Raw genomic sequence first — 17,150 nt, 5'->3', positions numbered from 1 at the left:
TTTCTAACTTTTATGGAGTCATCAATTAACATATTTTCTCCCCTATTTTTAACCGTGAGCTTTCTGGTGTCAGGAATAGACTCAAAACAGACATAACTGTCTGTTTATACTCAAATAGATACAACTGCCAGCAGAAAAGAGAAGAAAGTAATTCTCTAGCCAATTCTGCCAGCAAACATAATATTTGGCCAATGGTTTCCCACCTGCACACCACAAACAATACAAGATTGTTGTTGACATTTAGGTAATGCTTCAGTGACTCTTTAAGACACATTTTGATACCATTCCAGTTACGCTAAAATGGTCCAGAATCTAGTTCTGCTACGCTATAATGGTCAAGCAGAACTTAGTGTTCTGTACCAAGGAGCTAGATGTGCGTATGCCAGGACAGCCAAGTTCTCAAATATGTAGCCACCAGGGCATGCATCGCAGTAGTGGACTGGGTATTCATACACTCTGCACTGCCTTCTTCTCTTTGTTGAGCTCCTGATTTTCCACAGACATGTGCTCCCCTCTACACATGTGCCTCCGTATTATGCCTATGACAGAGGAAGGCTGGCTCTTCTGCACATCATAGTTTCATTATGGCTGAGCTTGCTGCATGGAGAAAGGTTATCAAAAAATTATCTTGCGTTGTATACGGTGCATAGCTCAGAAAACAGTGCAGACCCCTTAGAATGATAGTACATATAACAATAAATCGGTTATAATGATAAGTCGACTCAAGATTATCAACCTATGCATTAGTGTTATGAGAAAAAAAAAGGCTACAGAAATTCTGAGAATTAAAGTGTAAGCATTGTTTGGCTTGGCTGTGACTTCATTTTTGCTTAGTTTTGCTTACTTGCCTTTCCTAACTAATGCACATCTACTCATGGCCTTTCCAGTGGCAAAGAATGCTTAGGCTTTAATAGACAATTGTCAGATCCTCTCGCCACATCTGACCCCTTCAATGCAATTGTAGCTATTGAGTCTGAATGCTGGGCACAAGTGCGCCTCGACAAAACAGAGCAGTCGAAAGGGAACACCAGCTACATCAGTAGCGTGCAAGGTGTTGCGTGAGGGGAGAGTGCATCGCCCTGATGCCATGTAAACCTCGCTGTTGCTCTCACAAGCCTGTGTTATACGTGCATTCTTTGTTCACACAAGCTCTCGCCTGCATTTTGACTGTGTCTCAGTAGGGCCCAATGAAAACGTGCCAAGTGTCTCAACGTGCTCGCATGCCTACGTGGTGTTCATAACTTGGAGGACACTCAGCAGCGTCCAAATGGACATTGGGCCAACCTAAAATCTCAAGTAAGCTCACACCTAAATTTAATTTGGCCCAACCCCAGATTTCAACTTGGCCCATCCCCAAATTTAGGTTGGCCCACCCTCAAATATAACTTGGCCTAAACCCAAATTTCAAGTTGGCCCACCCCCAAATTTCATTTGGCCCATGTTCAAATGTCATGTTGGCCTACTCCCAAATTTTAGTTGGCCCACGTTCAAATTTCACTATGGCTCACCCCCATGTTTCAAGTTGGTGCACTCCCTAATTTAAGTTGGCCCACCCCCAAATTTTAGTTAGCCCACCCCTACTATAAGCTTCCCCATGCATCTTCTAAGGAGCCCTATGTATCTCTATGAGTATTCTCTTTTTATTTTATTTGGTTGCTTTAAATTGTTTTTTATTGCTTAAAAGCTACCAATCATCTACATTTACACTATCATAACAATTAAATGCCTTAACTTTGAAATTATGCATTTTTGTGCAGATGCAAGGTATTACACCTTTCGCATCACAGTGCTGGGTAGCTCGCCAAAGAAGCTTATGCTTTAAAAACATATAATGATTGGTTATGACCGCATGTTGGATACAGCAATCAAAATCTTGCCTTCTGAACAGCGTTATGCATGCAGACTGAGCTTGACATAGGCGCTGCTAAGTTCCCCTTAAACAACCAATGCTGAGACGGTGCAGAAAGCTTGCCTACGCAAGTTCATATATGCCATCATTACTGCGCAGCCCATCCCACCCACCCAGCAATCGCAAAAGCCACACAGAGCTTCACCGATGGGGCACAGTGTGCCATAGCTGCTTCACGCCGCTATAGACCTTTTCGTCGAGCAAGGAGGAAATGGTGCGTGCCAAGCCTTTAGTCATTTCTACCTTGTGTGAGCCGGTGTGGCACTGCTTGAATGTGTCGCCGTCACATGCTGTGGAACAACTCGAAGATGGCTAAGCTCATTTTTTGTGAAATTAACATGTTGTCCATTCATATGAGCTTGTCAAAGAACCACTTTGTAGCCTTTGGGCGCAGTGATAACTACAGTATGCAGGAATTTCTCTCGGCTGTGTTAACGTATCCGACACGCATTATCAGCCGCAATGTATGCATGTGTTGTGAGCAATCCTGGCTGTATCGGTTTTTACTCTATTAATAACAGCGGTGTCTGTCGTTTGCCAGCATGAATTGGAAAATCATCCTATCCCTATCCTATCATTTAGCATAAGAACTAAAACATAGTTCTGTGATTGTTTCCTTGCTGACGTTTTGTAGCGGAATTGTCTTCAAGTGTAACTGAACTGTACCGCATGCTCCCCTCATTTAATACTTCTCTGAAGGCCTGTAAGGTATTTCTAAATAAAATAAAAAGTAAGAGTAGTCATGTACACCCAACCTAATGCAACCTCTAAACATGTAAGTGCCAATCATTGTAAAATACTTTCGTCAGCCACCGGCATCATTCTCACGCATTTCAAGTCTAGTAAACATGAAATCACTACGCTATACCTATACATATTAGCTTCCTGTATGAGGCCGATGGCATTGCTAAACAGAACGATCACTGCGGTTGGTAAACCAGCATGATACATGTAAGCTTTGAACTTCAGTATTGCCTTTTTTCCCTGTAAAGCACTAATATCCAAAGGGGATGGCAAAAAAATAATCCAATAGCTTGCAAGAGCACAATTTCTGTAAAATGGCTGAATGCATCGTAGAGGGTGGGACAAACACGACCGAAAAAAAATTTGGTTTTCATCCTCTTCCTTTACAATAAAAAAAAAAACAGAAGCACATAGGCTAGCATTGCAGCAAGACCAAGCATGGTCATGCCACATGATCGAACCATACGCTATATAGAACAAACAGATCTATAACCCAGTACCTACAGCTACTTCAGACACGCGCAGTCCACAGCCAGTCACTCTACCACTTAATAAGTGTGACTGTATGGTAAGCTGTTATTACTAATCATACCTACCGTATTTATTCGAATCTAGGCCGATAGATTTTTCAAATAATCATAAACCAAACTCTAGAGTCGGCTTAGATTCGAGGATTTTAAAGAATGTGCCAGTTTGTAATTAAAAATGATAAACATGGTGCATAGCTAACGCCATCTAGAAAAGTCAGTATCGCAGCCATTATTAGCCACGCCAGCAGCCAACTGAAGTACACTAGCCACACAAGCGATATCGCTATTTTGACCTGTGTTATATCGTCGTGCGGCATGGCTCATAGCGTGGCGTTCCTATAATGGCGCCAAACAGACGATGCCATTATGGTGCCGATTTCAAATGAAAAGTTGAGCTAGCCTCAGAGGCATCGTCAAACGTTCTAGCCGGGCGGGACTTCGGCATCGATGACAAAAACATTCGTCATTGGAGGGGTAACGGGGGATGCTTTTTGCATGTGCCACATCAAGGAGATGACAGCGATAAGAAGAATAAGCATGCAATAACAGAGAGGAGCTGTTCACCGAGATCGTGCCGCGTTTCTGTGCATGCGTGCCGTGCTGCACTGTCTGCACATGCATGGGCATGCTGACGGGAGCTTGCGCATATCCGCAAGCGTGCATGTGGTCTGGCTAGCGGCGATGATAATGTAGAGTGAGCTCGGCCTGTTCATATTAAATAAATGCTGTTTCTATTTTGTGAACGCTGTCCTCACTTTTTTTGTCCGGCCTACATTTGAGCTAAGCTTTTTATTTTTTCTGGCTTTGGACATTCGGGGGTTGGCTTAGAATAGGGGCTGCCTTAGATCAGAGTAAATACAGTATGTTATTTGTGAGGGGAAACCTCGTCCAACAAATGAGGTAGTCGCGCAATGTATTATTACGATATGATCGGTAAATACCCGAGAGACGAGCCGCCATGAGAACGACGACGAAGTGGGTCGGTGCCCTTGGCGCGAGTGAATGTCGGCCTGGCGCTCTGGCTCCATTTAGTGTAAATAGTCTGTAAATAGCCTCTTTTGCCCAACACCGCTGCTACGTCGACATGTGAGGGTCGATCGCGTCAAGCCACCACCTGTGACGACGTCACCCGTATTGTTCGCCGCGAGCTTGAGGCCGCCTGTTCGCCAGCTTTCTCCACGACGCCTCCCGATCCGCCAGCAACCACGATTGCCATGATTCAGGCCGTAGTCCGACAAGAATTTGAGAACATGGGTCTGAACTCCGTGTGTTCAACATCTCAACCCAGCGTTCCCCAGTTCTCCACCGGCCCTCCTCGTCCGCGCCAGTCCTTTTCCGCCACATCTCGCCGCAACCCGTCCGATTGGCGTGCCCCTGATGACAGACAAATCTGCTTTCACTGCTGTCGCATCGGCCACGTCGCTCGTCACTGCCGCAACCGTTGGCCTCCGCCTCCTCGGACATACGCCGCCACTTACTCCCGCACCTTTCGACCGTCTGTTCCCTATGCCACCCGCCGTGAACCCACTGCCGCTGCTGCTCCTCTTCCGAACCTTCGCTACAGCCGCTCGCCATCACCTCGACGCCGTCAGTCCCGTTCGCCCCAACCCCGCCGCTTCTCTTCGCCGCCTATCACCTCCCGGGCCCAGCCGGAAAACTAGGCACTGCAGCTTCTGGAGGTGAAGCTGCGTTGTCGACACTGCCCTCAAATCCTCTCCTCACGTTAAACACGAACCAAAACCTTCTTGACGTTGACGTTGATGGCTATCCTGTCACGGCACTCATCGACACAGGGGCACATCTTTCTATTATGAGTGCTGCCTTCCGACGACGACTGAACAAGCTCCTCACCCCAGCGTCGGCACGCGTCGTCCGCGTTGCGGATGGTGGTACTGTGCCTATCATCGGCATGTGTACGGCACGTGTTAGCATCGCCGGCCGCCACACTCCTGTCCTCTTCACCGTGATTGCTCATTGCCCCCACGACCTCATTCTCGGCCTCGATTTTCTCTCCGCGCATTCTGCTCTTATTGACTGCTCTGCCAGTACCCTTCGCCTTGAGTTACCGATTCTCGCAGAACCTTCTGACGCACCCCAGTGCCGCCTACACCCCACTGGCTTTATTTGCCTGCCGCCAAAATCAATAGCCTATATTGAACTCTTGTCTTCCCCACCAGTCCCTGATGGCGAGTACCTCGTCACTCCTCTGCGCGACATCCCACTACAGTATGACGTTACCGTGCCTCACAGTATACTTACTGTTACTGCGAACCGCACTTTCATGCCTATCTTTAACTTTGGATTGGCGAAGCAAATTCTACCACAAGGTATTTGCCTTGCCAACGTTGATTGTCTCGGCGACCATCACGTGGCAAATTTATCAACCGATCCTTCTTGCGAGCTTAGCAGGCCTCTCGTGCCAGCCTCGGCCGCCGATCCCAAGATACAGAAAATGGTTGCGACGGACCTGTCTTCTGCGCAGGCTGAAGACCTTTATCGAGTATTATCGGCCTACACAGATATTTTCGACTTCGACGATCGCCCTTTAGGCCAGACACTCGCGGTCAAGCATCGGATTCTTACTGGCGATGCTACTCCTATTCACCGACGACCGTACCGAGTTTCTGCGTCGGAACGCCAAGTTATTCAAAGCGAAGTGAACAAAATGCTAGACAAAAACATCATTGAGCCTTCTTCGAGTCCCTGGGCGTCACCTGTAGTGTTGGTTAAGAAGAAGGATGGCACGTGGCGCTTCTGTGTAGACTACCGTCATCTGAACAAAATTACTAAGAAAGACGTCTACCCGCTCCCACGTATAGACGACGCCCTTGACTGCCTCCACGGTTCCAGCTATTTCTCTTCTATTGATCTTCGTTCTGGATACTGGCAGATTGCTGTTGACGATATGGACAGAGAAAAAACCGCGTTCATCACACCTGATGGCCTATACCAATTTAAAGTAATGCCGTTTGGATTATGCAACGCCCCTGCCACCTTTGAGCGTATGATGGACTCCTTGCTCCGAGGTTTCAAATGGTCCACATGTCTCTGCTACCTCGACGACGTCATCGTCTTCTCACCCACGTTCGACACTCACCTTGAGCGTCTCACAGCTATACTTGATGTATTTCGAAAGGCGAAGCTGCAACTTAACTCGTCCAAATGTCGTTTCGGCCGCCGCCAAATTACTGTTCTGGGCCACCTCGTTGACGCTTCCGGAGTACAGCCTGATCCTGACAAAACTCGCACTGTCCGAGACTATCCCGTTCCGAAGACAGCCGCCGACGTTCGAAGTTTTGTAGGGCTATGCTCGTACTTTCGTCGTTTTATTCAAGATTTTGCGGCAATTGCTAGACCCCTCACTAATCTTTTGAAGAAAGGCGTACAGTTCTCGTGGGGTACTGCAGAAGCCGCCGCCTTCTCTCGTCTCGTTACTCTTCTCTCCTCACCACCCATCCTCGCCCACTTCGACCCTGATGCCCCTACAGAATTGCGTACAGATGCCAGCGGTCATGGCGTAGGTGCCGTCTTAGCCCAGCGTCAGCGTGGCCAGGATCGCGTTATTGCTTATGCGAGCCGCCTCCTCACACCACCGGAGCGCAACTACTCCATTACAGAACGAGAATGCCTTGCTGTAGTCTGGGCGGTAGCGAAGTTCCGTCCTTACCTTTACGGTCGCCCTTTTTCCGTAGTCACTGACCATCATGCTCTCTGCTGGCTCTCATCGCTAAGAGATCCTACAGGCCGGCTTGGTCGATGGGCTTTGAGGCTACAAGAATTTTCATATTCCGTGGTGTACAAGTCTGGCCGCCTGCACCAAGACGCTGACAGCTTGTCGCGTTACCCTGTTGACGACCCTGACTCCTCCAATATTACCAGTGCTGCTTACATATTCTCTGTGTCGCAGCTGCTTCATTTCGCCGACGAGCAACGTCGTGACGCCTACATCAGAGCACTCATCGACCGTTTTGAACACACTCCGGCCGACGCCACACTACGCCTCTTCGTCCTCCGCGATGGTACTCTGTACCGTCGTAACCTTCATCCGGACGGCTCTGAGTTCCTACTTGTCGTGCCTAAACACCTCCGCTCAACCGTTTTAGAAGAGCTTCACGACGCACCAACGGCAGGACACCTCGGCGTATCTCGAACCTATGACCGTGTACGTCGCCGTTTTTTCTGGCCGGGCCTTGCCCGTTCCGTGCGACGTTACGTCGCCGCCTGTGAACTTTGCCAACGACGCAAGAAGCCTTCCCAGCTCCCCGCTGGTTACCTGCAGCCGCTTGACATCCCTGCCGAGCCCTTCCATCGTGTCGGCTTAGACCTTCTCGGCCCATTTCCGGAATCTACATCAGGAAACAAGTGGGTTGCAGTCGCGGCGGACTACGCGACCCGCTATGCCGTAACACGCGCTCTTCCGACCAGTTGCGCAACTGATGTTGCGGACTTCCTCCTGCATGATATCATTTTGATTCATGGTGCTCCGCGTCAATTGCTAACAGACCGTGGCCGTACGTTCTTAGCCAAAGTCATTGACGACATCATGCGTGCCTGCGCAATACAGCATAAGTTTACCACCTCCTACCACCCTCAAACGAACGGCCTCACTGAGCGTTTGAACCGCACCCTTACAGACATGCTATCCAAATACGTTTCAGACGACCACCGTGATTGGGACCAGGCTCTACCTTACATCACCTTTGCGTATAACTCTTCCCGTCTCGACACTGCTGGCTTTTCTCCTTTTTACCTCTTGTATGGCCGTGAACCGACGCTACCGCTGGACACTGTGCTTCCGTCCAACACAGCATCAACTAGCGCTTATGCCCGTGATGCTATCGCCCATGCTGACCATGCTCGCCAACTTGCGCGCGCTCGGCTACAAGTCTCTCAAGACAAACAAAAGCAGCGCTACGACCTCCGTCGCCGTGATGTCACTTTTGTCCCCGGCACCCTCGTGTTACTTTGGTCACCATCGCGTAAAGTTGGCCTTTGTGAGAAACTGCTTTCCTGTTATACCGGCCCATATCGCGTGCTTCGCCAAGTGACAGATGTCACCTACGAAATCGTTCTCGCCACGCCCACTACGTCCTCTGCTGTGACTACCAGTGACATTGTCCACGTCGCCCGACTCAAGCCCTACAACTCTCCACGTGCCTTGGATATTTAACTGCACCGTGACGGCGCTTTTGCCGCCGGGGGGTAGTATTACGATATGATCGGTAAATACCCGAGAGACGAGCCGCCATGAGAACGACGACGAAGTGGGTCGGTGCCCTTGGCGCGAGTGAATGTCGGCCTGGCGCTCTGGCTCCATTTAGTGTAAATAGTCTGTAAATAGCCTCTTTTGTCTGTGTCTTTCTACACGTAACAGTATCTACAGATAACAATTTGAATGCTTGTAAAAGTAAACAGCACAACTTAACTTCCAGAAGAACGGTACCCATGCCTGTTGGGCTTGTCATGTGTTTCTTAACTGCTCATTGCTGTTTCACCACAGTTTGAAATTACAGTGAGAATGTTGCAGTAATGTCACATTTATGAAACAGATTTTCAGAAATGCACAACTGATCTCTGAGCCTGTTTGTAAGCTCAAACACGAACACATACATCATGTTGGGTGTTCAGTCCACCTGAACGCCGGCGGAAACTCCAGCCATGCCAACTTAAATCACTTCAGTATGTCTCACAGAACCATTTCCCACATAGAAGATGGCACATCATATTAAATAGACTGCACGAGTGCAAAATAACCACCAAAAACGACCGCCAAGCGTATACCTGGCATACGACGCAGAGAATTCGCCCAAGCCAGCATGATAGACTGCCCATAGATGGCGCCACTGCCTACACAAAATGGTGGCACCTATGAAAAAAGGGTCTATACAGGCTGTCATCACCCATGATCATGCTTCATACGCGTCCAGAGGAAAAAGCTAAGCGCCACAATGGTGCCCGTCCTTTCTACAATCTTTCTCTCTCCCTCTAGTGAGCACAGAAATGTGCCAAAGTAGCCTCGAAGCCTCAGTGCCCGAAACAGCAGACAGTCCAGTTTGTAGAAGATAAGGCCAACAAAGTGCAAAGCTGTGTCATTTGAGATGGAGCCGCAAATATTTCAAGACTCAAAGAAGTATTATCTCACGCAATCAACAATATTGATGATTCTGAAAACTGGGAGCGCCGTAATCATGAAGGCTGGAACAAGTGGCTATGCCAGTCAATGGAAAAATGGTTAGGGACCCTTTTCCACCAACTGCTTCAGAAATGTGGACCTTGTGCACCAGGGCAAAATGTCCCATGATAGCAACACCAACCCGGTGGAAGCTGCTGACATTACCGAGCCCTGAAAGGATGTCACCACTGATGATGAAACAGGTAGTGTTTCGACGGAGAAGTTTTCGAGTGCAGACAGTGCTCCTCATTATGTTAAGAGACCTTAGACGAAGCAATCATAGTCGGGACATGTGGCGGCATTGTGCGTTGAAGGCAACAACAGTGGTGACGAGATAGGCAATGGCCAATCTCTGACACCGACCACCGATGTTCACACAAAGTGCACTGTTGTCGATCAACTCACTCACTGTTTTCGTGCATGCAAAAGGATTGCTGCCAGTGTTCATGCAGCAGCTGGACAAGATGCATAACGTGGTTGTAAACGTGAAACTGCCACGAAGAAAGTGGAGATTTCTGACTATTTCAACATGCCGAATGCCTGACACACTATATAGAGGTATAAATAAACATTTTATTTTTCACAGCCTACTTTCCACAACATCTATTCTTTAGCGCAAGTGGCGAATTTGGGTTCAGAGCTACAAAGGTATGTTCGGCCGCTATTTTTTAAGGCAATCCAGATATATTGATGATAATGTAGCGCCCACCAACACCGCAATGCGGGGACACTAAGGTCAGCGCTCTCAGCCGGTGCCTTGGTGCTGGCTGTGAAAGGTGAGAAAAATAAAGATGGGCAGTGCCTGCTCAATGCACAAGCACGGCATGAGCATTTCTGTTCTAGGAGCCTGCTACATTGGTCCTCTTGTTCCGACGCTCCACTGCGACTCCTCGGTTTATGACAATAGGTTATAATGATTGAACTTTTTGTTCTTTTTAATATTGTTATAAGTGGACTGCATTAACGTGAGCTGCTCTCTCCAGCTGGAATTTCACAACATTTATATTGTGCTATATTCATGCAAATACAGTATCCACAGTGTGACTGACATAAACAGACCTCGCTTGAAAGCTCTTGGTTTGCTCCATGGAATGTAGGAGAGTGCTGCCCAGTCACTTAAGTGGATATAGCGCTTCAATAATGCATCTTGTCAATTTCTGTGATGAGGAGTTGGCTGAGGAACATGCCTCCAAACAGTGCCTTTTAGCACAGGAATCACCTTTGTATGTTAGTGAAGTACAGTGAACGCTTCGTCCTAGTAGCAGCAGTGCCTTCCACTTTTTGGAGTTGAGATGGAAAATCCAGTGGCGGAATGTTTAAGAAATATGAATGTGTATGCACTTGTGCAGTATTTGATGCATGCAGTACCTGGCTGCGCACTCACTTATAGGTGATAGCAGCGATCCAGTCTCAGCACAGAAGCCCATGAACGCATGATAGACGTCCAACACTTCTGCCAATGAACGCTCCCGCACGAGTTCCCGAAGGAACCTTCGAAACTGGGCCTCGTCTGCACGGTGCAATCGAAGCAGGCAGGCATAGGCCTGGCGGCGTACAGTTTCTGCAGCTGATGACCGGTGACCTTCTCCGCAGCCATGAGGACAGCCAAGGTGCTTGATCACTCTGTAAAGGCATAAAAGAGGCAACATTACACATAATTTCTCATGCAGCCTTGCTGACATGAATTTCTGTATCAAACAGGCATGAGAGGTCCTATTTTTCAACTGCCTAAGGCTCGGTATTTCAACAATGCTATACAGGGCTTATTCATTTGGAACTTTATTTCATTTTCTGTCTCTAGCAAGCACTTTGTCACCTACAAGGCACTGCACTGCAAAAAATATCTATTATTGGCAGAGTGCACCTGGTCATTCCTTTAACTGCCAGGAATGATAGCCGTGACTGCCAACTGCCGTGACTGCTAGGCTACAAGCAAAACGTTAATGCCTTTCTTATTCAGCCCACGACAACGTATAAAACAAGAAATCAGACGTGCTAGACACATTTTAAAACCCCAGAATTAAGATGACAGTCTGTTAAAAAATGTAAAAAAGAAAAAGAAACATTTAAACAAGAAAGTAAGAACTTTGGGGGGGAGGGGGTCTAAATTTAATACCCAATGAAGCATTGCCTAAAGAATGATGTGGCATGGCACGAATGAAGCAAAACTACTTGAAATCAAAGCACAATGGTTATATGCGGACTTGTTTTAACAGAGTACAATCCCAAACATTGCCAAATTTCAGATGACCGCAGGTCCAAGAAGCATTAATTGAAGCCACTACCACCACCATTTTGATTATCTTGCAGCCTCAAACCAGCACTCTCATGCGCCGATCTGCTGCTTCGACATTCGCTATTAAGCTTCCTGCTGCTAGATGCCATGTTTTTCATTTGAAGGATTCGCCACTGTCGGCAATGGCAACAATTCCGCCTTCATCATCCTCGCCAGTGACATTGAAGTGCAGAAAGCACGGGAAAGGGTCTAAAGCATCGCATAATACAGACTTCCGAAGGTCAGCCTCGCTGCAATACAGATTTTACATGGCCAAGCACATGAAACGTACTGCAGTGAAGCATACCAAGGGTGAAAAGGGGCCACTGTCACGGCACATAAAATGCATTCCATAGTTATTCACACGCACACCCACCGTCTACTGTCATAACACAAGCACCGAGAAGCCTAATAATTGCATTGAGAGACCTTTATATCTATTTAATAAGTGGCTGTGGTGATTTGAACCTTTCGGGGGATGTATTCTTGGACGACCACTTTCGACGATGCTATATTTTTCGTGCGATATATTGCTCAACCAGCCAATTAGCGCACGCCTGATGGCTGAGGAAATAGTACCGCCCAAAGTGGCTGTTACAGAATATGTCCTCAAGGCAGTTAAAGGCACGCATTAGTTTTTTAAGACTGCCTGAATTTTTTTTACACTTTCGCGGTCCCTAGGGAGTCCAAAAAATTGAATGTTAACTGCATTCATATCCTCTTTCCAAAAAGATCTTGCTGCGGAAAATGCAGTGAAAGATTTGGGTCACTCGGCATGCGCCATTAGGTATGTGCCCCAATAGACAACTTAGTTCACTGGGTATGTGGAACTGGGTATGTGCTCATATAGACAAGCAGCACAAGATGCAAGAAGTGAAGACCCAGCAACAGAAATTAAAGAAGTCAGCTACAGAGAAGGGAAAAAGTCAGAAACAGGAAGAGTAAAGTCTGAAGAAAGAGTAAAGTGAACAAAATGAGACCAAAGCGTGCAATAAAGGGGCCCTGAACCCCTTTTTATTGAAGTGGAGAAATGCATTTGAAGTTAAAATAGACAGTTTCAGAAATACTTTGCCGCAAAAGTGCTTCGATGCATTCAGCAAAAGTGGAGCTACTGGCAATCAAACATCTCCGTTGCAGCCTTGCACTGCAAAGGTTACGGCAGAGCAGGGCATGTCCACAATGCTTCGCCTACTGAACGTCACCATGGCACGCTGTTCAAATTTGATTTTGGTTGTTCACATAGATGCCACTACTTCTGATTTTGGCGCAGTTGTCCCCATCAAGATGCAATGTGCTCAATTATAAGACTCGTCGCGGCACTATGCATCAGCCGTGGTATAAACGCTACTTAGCACACCACAGCTACATGCAACTGTAGTGTGTATGCACAGCATTCACTTTGTGCACAACAGGGCTTGAGAGCACACTCATGTTCATATGCTCCAATCTGGCCCTACTACGTGGTGTGGACCGGTTTTGTCCTACACCAGCTTGACTGACGGATAGTAGTCACATCCAACTTGCGCATTTTGAAGCGCTATCAATAGCTCAATACGAAGTGAAGTCTGCCAAGGCGTCTAACCAGGAGAGGCCAGGAGTAAGTGTGTGCTGGCAAGCGTGCGTGTGGTCTGACCTTATGTTTCGTGTCGTTCGAGACTAGTTGAGCGCTCAAATCTAATTGAAATTAGCGAGACCCAATGGGTATGACACCAATAAGCAGGGTGTCCAAAGTATAATTCCTATGCAGGAGGCAGCAGCCAAGTGTGAGCAGATGACGGTCAGCTTCTAGTACCAAAATTCAGCCACGTATGGGAATCTGCTATATTACGAAATAAAGCAGCCAGTAAAGAGTGAGAAGCAGGCTTCTGTTGAAAAGAAAGCGTTTGAGAGAAAGGTTACTTCATGCTCCACTTGCGAGCTCCATGCACCGCACATGACTGCAAAATATGGCTGAGATGTTCACAGCAGCGTATGCTACCTGTGGACTGTGTTTTTTCTTTTTCCAAGTGCAAATGCTTTATTTTTCTTCACATAATCATGGTTATACAGATATCTGGATCGATAGCCAGGGAAGGCTAGTTTGCGGTCCAGTGACAAATTATAAAAGACAGGTCAGGCGCAGATTTTAACAGCACAGTATTCCGGAACACGTCATGAGTTATACAGACAAGAAACATTCTGAAAATACTCCTACATAATGAATTCAAGTAAGTTAGAGATTCTGGTTATCAAGAAAAAAGAATTTGCTACACTGCTTGCAATTACGTGCTGTTTTAACTTCTAGGGGTAAAATATTCCAGATTTTTGTGCCACTGCACCAAGCCCAAGGGGTGTTTCAGGACCCCTTTAAGTGTGGAGAAGACGGAGGTCTGAAAGAAGTGCCGAGTGGGACAAGAACATCTTAGGTCTGCTGTGAAGCAGAACGTGAACATTTGCTGGCTCGGCTTTAACATTTCCACAAACATCAAAGAAAGCTTCAGTTATCACTGATTCCCACATGTGCATGGGATCGAATTTTAACTTTTTTCTAATTCTGTCACAGCTTAACACTATTTGTGGCATCACCTGTGGGAAAGCGAGTACAACACAAAGCATTTTTGACATTCATGCTGACCCTGACACACTAACTACTTCCCTAACTGCAACATGGGAGTGCTTTTGGAAGTAACCAGATTGACAGTCAGTACTCAAGGAGACCAAGTACTCACTGTCAAAGGCTGTAATGTCAGGTTCTTATGAGAATATCGTGCACGCCAGGGCAACCTTGGTGCGAATAATTTGCAAATGAAATGCTATGTTTTCACACTACACTCTCATAAGATCGTATAAGCTATATTTACAGCACATGCAGGAGCACACAGAAGTAAACATTGCTATAGTAGTAGCTGGCAGGAGCCAATAAGCAGAGCGGGATCAAAACTATAGACTTGCTCTAAATGTTTCCCTACTCTGCCCGTTAGCGACGTGGTAAATCATAGAATCACAATGATGGTATAAACACGGGTTCACCGAGAAAAATTGCGTCAGCCTAGACGACGGGGCAGTTGCCGAGAACGCGGCAGTGGATGAACCGCAGGGTACCTTGCTGATTGCTGGCCTCAGCACGAAGCTTCGTAGTCACGACCAGCACGGTCAATGAAAGGGTCTCAGCTGCATTCTCTGGGAGACATCAGTAAGGCCAGGTGCTGGATCAGCGCTTTGCAACGGTTGGCATACGAGTCGTAGCTGCGCTCTTCGGGAAGCGTCGGTCAAGCCAGGGCATAGGAGCAGTGCTCAGTAATGGTCAGCAGGTCCCAGGTTGTGGGGCAGGCTCGGGTCCTCTCGCCTGATTGGCCAGTCAGCTTCATCCACCTGGCTCAGCGTGACTAAGAACTGTTGTCCGTAGACATCCCCAGAAGAGTCCGGTTCCTTGGAATAGGAGGGCTACCTTGTAGCTCTGCCTAGGCATGCCTTTTTCTTTCCGCTCCACGAACCAGCACTGCCTCCTTGTCGCCAGTCTTCCGAGCCCCTGCAGCGCACACACTCTTCTTCCTTCTCTTCTCCGTTTTCAATTTGCCGCCACCTGTTTTTCCGGGTTGTGGCTTGTTCCTTCTTGGGCTTGTGTTGCATTCGCCGAGCATGTCTCACAACACAAGACCAACATCAAGCGCATATCACAAAGACAAAGATCAAGTGCTTGATTAACTACCTTGAGTAATGGCTCATGCATTGTCAGTACCAGAGTTCTATAATAACAAGAATGTAAGTTTATGGGAATACCTTGCATCACCATTTGGTCATGGCAGCACTTTGCCCATGACCCACTATGAATTTAGAATCAGCGCATGAGGGGTACAAATCAGATGCCTCGGACACCTGAGAAAGCACCTAACTGTCTCTGTTGCTACCTTTCAAACAAATAGAGTAGATGGTGCCACTAGATAGCTAGCATTTGCATTACAGGTGGTGACCTTGACAAACATAATGTTACGAATGATGTTTATTTACAGGGTGAAACGAGGTCCAAGAGGGAAGCTACAGGCCAGGCCCAGCCGGCGCAGAGTACCGCGAGATCACGCGCGCACACTCTACTTCTTCTTTCTCTGCCTCAGCCGCGCAGTGCTGAGACATTTTCTCCGGGGGCAGACGAAGCTCGCTGAGCGAGTTAAAGGGACCTGTGATGGCACTGCTTGAGTCTGGCCACGTGAACAACTTGCGTCGCCCGTGAACGCCGATTACTTGCCGTCACTTTGGCGACTACATAGTTCACATCACTCAAGCGGCTCAGTATAACGAATGGTCCGGTGTAAGTGGTGAGAAACTTGCGGTACAATCCCTTTTTGCGAACAGGTGTCCACAACCAAACATAATCACCGGGAGTAAAGCTGACGGGGATATGCCACGCATCATAGCGAATCTTGCTGTTGCCTTGTGAGGACAACGTCCTAAGATGCGCCAGTCGACGTGCTTCCTCAGCACGACACAGAGTTTGGGCGATGGAAGGATCTTCTTGGCACGATAAAGGTAGATTAGTGTCCAGAAAGCTCTGGGGTGCGCGGGCGTACAGCAAAAAGAATGGCGCATATCCAGTAACTTCGTGCTTAGCACTATTGTACGCGTACGTTACAAAAGGTAAGACGGCGTCCCAATTCTTGTGGTCAGCAGCGACATACATTGATAACATGTTGGTAAGGGTTCGATTCGTCCGCTCCGTGAGGCCATTGGTTTGTGGGTGGTAAGGAGTGGAATGACGATATGCAGAACCACAAAGCCGTAAAAGTTCTTCAACGACGTCGGCGGTGAATTGCCGTCCACGGTCACTGATGACAACACGGGGAGCGCCATGACGGAGTATGACGTGATGCAACAAAAATGAAGAGACATCTGCTGCAGTGGCAGATGGAAGTGCCGCCGTTTCCGTGTAGCGAGTAAGATAATCTACGCATACTATAATCCAGCGGTAACCAGCTGACGTCTTTGGGAGCGGGCCAAGCAAGTCGATGCCGACTTTTTCAAAGGGTAACGTCGGTGGCTTAATTGGTTGTAAATAGCCTGCTGGGGCCGTCATCGTTTGCTTGTGGCGCTGGCAAACAGTACAGCTGGCGACATACTGTTTCGTTGTTTTCCAGAGCTTGGGCCAGAAGAATCTCTGTCTAAGTCGGTATAGTGTGCGTGTAAAGCCAAGAAGCCTGGACGTGATATCGTCATGCATGGAATGAAGGACAGCAGGGCGCAGGTTTTCGGGCACAACTAGAAGCAATGGGGGACCATCAGTCAAGTAATTTTTTTTGTACAGCAAACCATTACGAAAAGTAAACGGTGTTGTTCCTGCTGGCTCACGTGCAGCTGCCCGTAGGGATTTCAAAGTAGGGTCGCAACGTTGCTCGCTCTCGAAGGTATGCAGGTCTGGAAAGTCGGAAGAGATGGAAACTAGGTAGTCGTCGAAGTCATCATCGTCAGCCTTAGTGTGCGGCGAAGGGAGACGGGATAGGCAATCGGCATCCGTGTGACAGCGTCCGCTCTTGTAGTTAACGGAAAAGC

At 47.7% G+C, this 17,150-nt stretch overlaps 1 protein-coding gene across 1 annotated transcript in view; it reads right to left on the bottom strand.

Annotated features, from left to right (window-relative positions):
* The window catches only part of unc80 (unc80, NALCN channel complex subunit), a 209,674-nt gene that overhangs the window by 150,261 nt on the left and 42,263 nt on the right, over nt 1-17,150 (bottom strand). The window contains exon 14 of the mRNA XM_050189428.3: nt 10,740-10,978. Within this exon, the coding sequence (XP_050045385.1) occupies nt 10,740-10,978 (239 nt within the window). The remainder of the gene's footprint in view (nt 1-10,739; nt 10,979-17,150) is intronic.

The sequence above is a fragment of the Dermacentor andersoni genome, chromosome 2 (genome assembly GCF_023375885.2).
Source record: "Dermacentor andersoni chromosome 2, qqDerAnde1_hic_scaffold, whole genome shotgun sequence".
Classification (NCBI taxonomy): domain Eukaryota; kingdom Metazoa; phylum Arthropoda; class Arachnida; order Ixodida; family Ixodidae; genus Dermacentor; species Dermacentor andersoni.
This window is presented reverse-complemented; position numbering and strand designations above follow the sequence as displayed.